At 51.3% G+C, this 4421-nt stretch overlaps 1 protein-coding gene across 1 annotated transcript; it reads right to left on the bottom strand.

The window, feature by feature from the left end:
• Positions 1 to 225: 225 nt before the first annotated feature.
• LOC141042953 (uncharacterized) lies at positions 226 to 3558 on the bottom strand. The gene has a single exon (XM_073511864.1). The coding sequence runs from the start codon at positions 3556 to 3558 to the stop codon at positions 226 to 228; it is 3333 nt and encodes a 1110-aa protein (XP_073367965.1).
• Between the last annotated feature and the right edge of the window lie 863 nt (positions 3559 to 4421).

The raw sequence follows: 4421 nt of genomic DNA, 5'->3' as shown, positions 1-4421 counted from the left end.
AGTTCCGATGGTGGTGGTGGTCGGCTTTGTGGCTATCCGATGGACTCCATGGTGCTTGGAAGATCTGCCGTCTAGATGGTGAGTTTGTGGTAAAAATCTATGACTTGGCCTTTATTTATTTTTTTGACTCGAACGGCAGGTGCTCTGCCTTTTCATTGAAGATTAGGAATGTACATAAGAGTGAGCAGTCGTCCAGAGAACGCTGCCTGTACAAAAAAAGGAGAATTACAGCGCTACTCTCAGGAAATCTAAGTCAGCTTTTATCAGAGAAACCACGCCGTCCGCTGAGGTAGACTTGGCGTTGAAGACCCTCCTGTTCCTCTCATTCCACATGTGCCAAGCAAAATAAGCAGCAGCAACGGCCTGCTCGTTGTTGCGCTGGGAGCAAACTCTCCACCAATGAGAGATGGACTGAATGCTAGCAGGCAGGGAAGGGTAGCGCAAGGGTCGTGCCAAGCATAGCTTGTTCCAAACATCCTTGGAAAAAAGGCATGTGTTGAAGAGGTGGAGTGCGGTTTCAGGGAGTTGGAGGCAGAGAGAACACGTCGCGTTATGATCGCTCCCATGGGCTCGCAGCGTGTCAGTGGTTGGGAGTCTGTTTTGAGCCAAAGTCCAGAGGAAAAACCTCACCTTTCTTTCAATCTTGAGCCTCCAGATCAGGTCAGACTCAGGCTTGGCAATCGAACCAATGAACTGACAGGAATATGCAGACTTGGCGGTGTATTTCTTGTCCTTCGTCCAGATCCAATCAATAGTATCTCTTGTTTCAGATAAGTTGACAGTCTGAATCTTCTCCCACAGAAGCAGAAAGGAGTGCAGATCATCATGGGAGCTGATTCTTTCAAGCCCCTTCATCCACTTCCTGTCATGCATGGCTTGAGCCACAGTGTAGTTTTTCCTGCGCGCCAGCTTGAAGAGGGAGGGTGCAAGGTCACGTGGTGCGGCCCCATCCAACCACTTTGACTTCCAGAAACTCGCAGTTTGCCCATTTCCAAGGTGAATGTTGGTGGAGGCATGAAAGAGCTGCATATCCGCTTCAGAGCAGGGGAGTTTCATTCCAAACCAGGGCCTAGGTTGGCTTTGCCACGCGAACCAGGCCCACCGCAGCCGTAGAGCTCTGCTAAAAGAGGAGAGGTTTTTGATGCCCAGTCCACCGTACTTTTTTGGTGAGCAAACCAGCTGCCAGTTGACTGCACAAATCCCACCTTTGGCCTCCTCCTCACTGCCCTTCCAAAGAAAACTTCTCCTAAGCTTGTCGATCCTCTTGATCAGCCACTTGCTAGGAGCGAACAGGGTCAACAGGTAGGTGGTGATAGAGGTAAGGACTGAGATGATCAACGTTAGCCTTCCCGCTTTGTTCAGGAGCTTGCCTTTCCATCCTGCGAGCTTCGCAGCTATCTTGTCAATCAGAATTTGGAGGTCGGCGCGCCTAAGGTTGTGGAGGCTAAGTGGTAGCCCGAGATATTTGCAAGGGAAAGAGTCAGTTGTTCCCGCGAACTCGGAGAGCACTTCATTAGTTGTCAGCTCATCACAACAGATAGGGAAAGCCGAGGACTTGTTGAAGTTGGTGTAGAGTCCAGAGATTCTCCCAAAGGCTTCCAGGATTGCTTGTGAGGCCATCATCTCAGACTTGTATGGGTTCAGAAATAGGGCAGCATCGTCCGCATAAAGGCTGACTCTGATGGAGGCCAAATTGTGCGCAATAGGCTTCAGGATCCCGGCTTCGGTTGCAGACGCGAAGATACGCTGTAGTGGCTCTATAGCAAGCAGGAACAAAAAAGGCGAGAGTGGGCCGCCTTGTCGCAAGCCACATCGATGGTAGAAACGCAGCCCCGGATCACCATTGAGGATTACTCCGGAGGAGGTTGAGCAGAGCACGATTGCAATCAAATCACGGCATCTCTGTCCGAAGCCCATGTGGCAGAGCACCTCAAGCAGATAGTCCCATCTGACGGAATCAAATGCCTTCGCAATATCCAGCTTCAGGAAGATTGCCCCTTTCTTGGCTCTATGTAAACTCTGGACGAGATTTTGAACATACAGAAAATTGTCTTGGATCGATCTTCCTTTGAGGAAGGCACTTTGGCTCATAGATATTAGATGCTGCATAGTTGGCGCCAGTCTATTGGCAAGGAGTTTTCCCAGGATCTTAGCAACACTATGGGAAAGACTTATTGGGCGATAATCAGCAGCGCGTAGAGCATTTTCTTTCTTCGGGATTAGGACAATGAATGCAGAGTTCAACAGGTTCCAGTTTCTAGCATCAAGGGCAGAGAGCTGGTTAAGGGCATTCAGCAAATCCACCTTAATCGTGTGCCAACATCTTTTGAAGAAAATCCCAATGAAACCGTCCGGGCCCGGTGCCTTCTCTGCTGCCATTTCTTTAATAGCTTTGCCCAGCTCATCCAAGTCAAATGGGTGATCCAGGTGTGTCAGGTCTGCAGATGGCAGATTAAGATTAGACCAGTTCATTCGTAGAGTGGCGCTTTCCGGTTGACCCAACAAGGAGATGAAGTGATTTTTGAGGACTGCTGCCTTGTCCTCATGGTCAGAAGCAACATGGCCACAATGATGAAGGAAGGGGATATGATTCTTCCTTCTTCTGCTGTTGGCGCGAAGGTGAAACAGCTTGGTGTTCGCGTCGCCAACTCTGATCCAAACTAATCTTGATCGTTGCCTCCATCTTATTTTTTGAATAACAGCGAGGGCAAGCAGCCTCCCCTTTAGCAACGCACGCAAGTCAAGCTCCTGTTGTGTTAGTGACCGGTTCTCCATCGCGAGGTCAAGCTGCAATATGACCTCGGAGGCAACTGCAGAGTAGAATCTTCTCTCTTTGATCAGGTTTTTACTCCACTTTTTGAGGGCTTTGGCTGTTCTAGTAAGCTTGATGTGCAGCTTCTGAATGCAATCATTGGTATGCAGTTGCTTGGACCATGCCTGGGAGACAACCTCACTGAAGCCATCCTCGTTTGGCCACCAAGCCTCGAACCGGAATCCAGAGAAGTGACGCGCTTGAATCTTCTTCATGATCAGAGGGCAATGGTCAGAGATGTCAGTGGATCCCGGCAGTAGCTGGAAGTCAGGGTATCTTGATTCCCACTCCTCAGTGAACAGCACTTTGTCTATCTTGGTTAGGGTAGAATTCAGCCTTTCATTTGACCAGGTGAAGCGGCGTCCGATCAGCGGCAACTCCTTTAAATGCAGATCATCAATGGCGGCACGAAAGGCACGGATCATACGAAGGTTGATATTGCTGTTGCTCTTCTCGGATGCACGGCTAATAAGGTTAAAGTCTCCAAGTACAACCCATTCAGACGGAGCCAAGGCTTTGATGTGTCTGATCTCATTCAAGAAGTTGAGTTTGTCCTCGTCAGATTGTGGGCCGTAGACCCCTGTCAATAGCCAAGGCGAGTTGCAGCAGAGGTCGGTGATCAACGCGGACACTGAGAAAGTCCCCTGTAACAGCGGTTGCGGAGTAACTTTGATGTGATCAGAGGAGGCGGCAATGAGGATGCCCCCTCTGGTGCCAACAGCAGGAAGGAAAACAAAGTTGTCCATGAAGGAGGGATCCAAAGTTTCGGCGATGATGCTGTTAGAGATAGAATCCAGCTTTGTCTCTTGCAGACAGACAAGCTTACAGTGGTGATCTCGAACAACGCCAGCAACAACTCGGTGTCCCGCGGGATTGTTTAGGCCTCTTACATTCCTGCTTAAGATCGCACTATCCATAAGCAAACCAAAACACAACTGGGCAGGACCGGACAGAAGCACATGCAGACTTGGAGCCATAGTAGGTAACAGCAGCAGGTACAGACTTAAAGAGACAAGCAGCAGGCGAAGTGAAGAGGTTGCAAGGCAGCAGGTTGGCCGAGACCGCTCGTCTCGACATGAAGCAGTGGCGTACAATCATTGGGAACCTGGGAGCAGCCACCGTGGCCGGCAGCAACCGAGCTACTGCACGACCGCCGTGGTCGGCAGACTTGTGGAGGCGGAGGCCGAGGTACATCTTCCCTTCTTCGTTGTGGCGGCGGTCAAATCGGTGACCGCGTCGATGATGTGGGGTGGGAGGGGCCTCTGGTAGATGTCCTTGTAGCGCTGAATATCGTCAGGGGCCGGCGGCTCGGCCGTCGTTTGGCCGTGCTTCTTGAGAAGGACGAGCTGGACCTTGGCCATGGTGGAGAGGCCGTGGCTCGGCAGTGAAGCAAGGCGACCACTACGCCGCTGGTCGGAGGTGCAAGCAGAGTCTGGGCGAGGGGGCGGGGGGGTGAGCATCGGCGGCGGCGGCGGCGGTGGGGGGAGCAGGGGAGATGGCGCTGGGGAGCATAAAGATGCAATGAAGTGGTCGATATGTCCCTGTGTTCGTGCCATTATTGGTTGGACACAGAAGGGACACACTTTCTTAGCTAGTACCTTGAAGGTGT

This window comes from Aegilops tauschii, chromosome 3, assembly GCF_002575655.3.
Source record: "Aegilops tauschii subsp. strangulata cultivar AL8/78 chromosome 3, Aet v6.0, whole genome shotgun sequence".
NCBI classification, from domain to species: domain Eukaryota; kingdom Viridiplantae; phylum Streptophyta; class Magnoliopsida; order Poales; family Poaceae; genus Aegilops; species Aegilops tauschii.
This window is presented reverse-complemented; position numbering and strand designations above follow the sequence as displayed.

Excerpts from the sequence above, each read along its gene's own strand:
- LOC141042953 (XM_073511864.1), bottom strand. The coding sequence starts at position 3,558 with ATGGACAACTTTGTTTTCCTTCCTGCTGTTGGCACCAGAGGGGGCATC.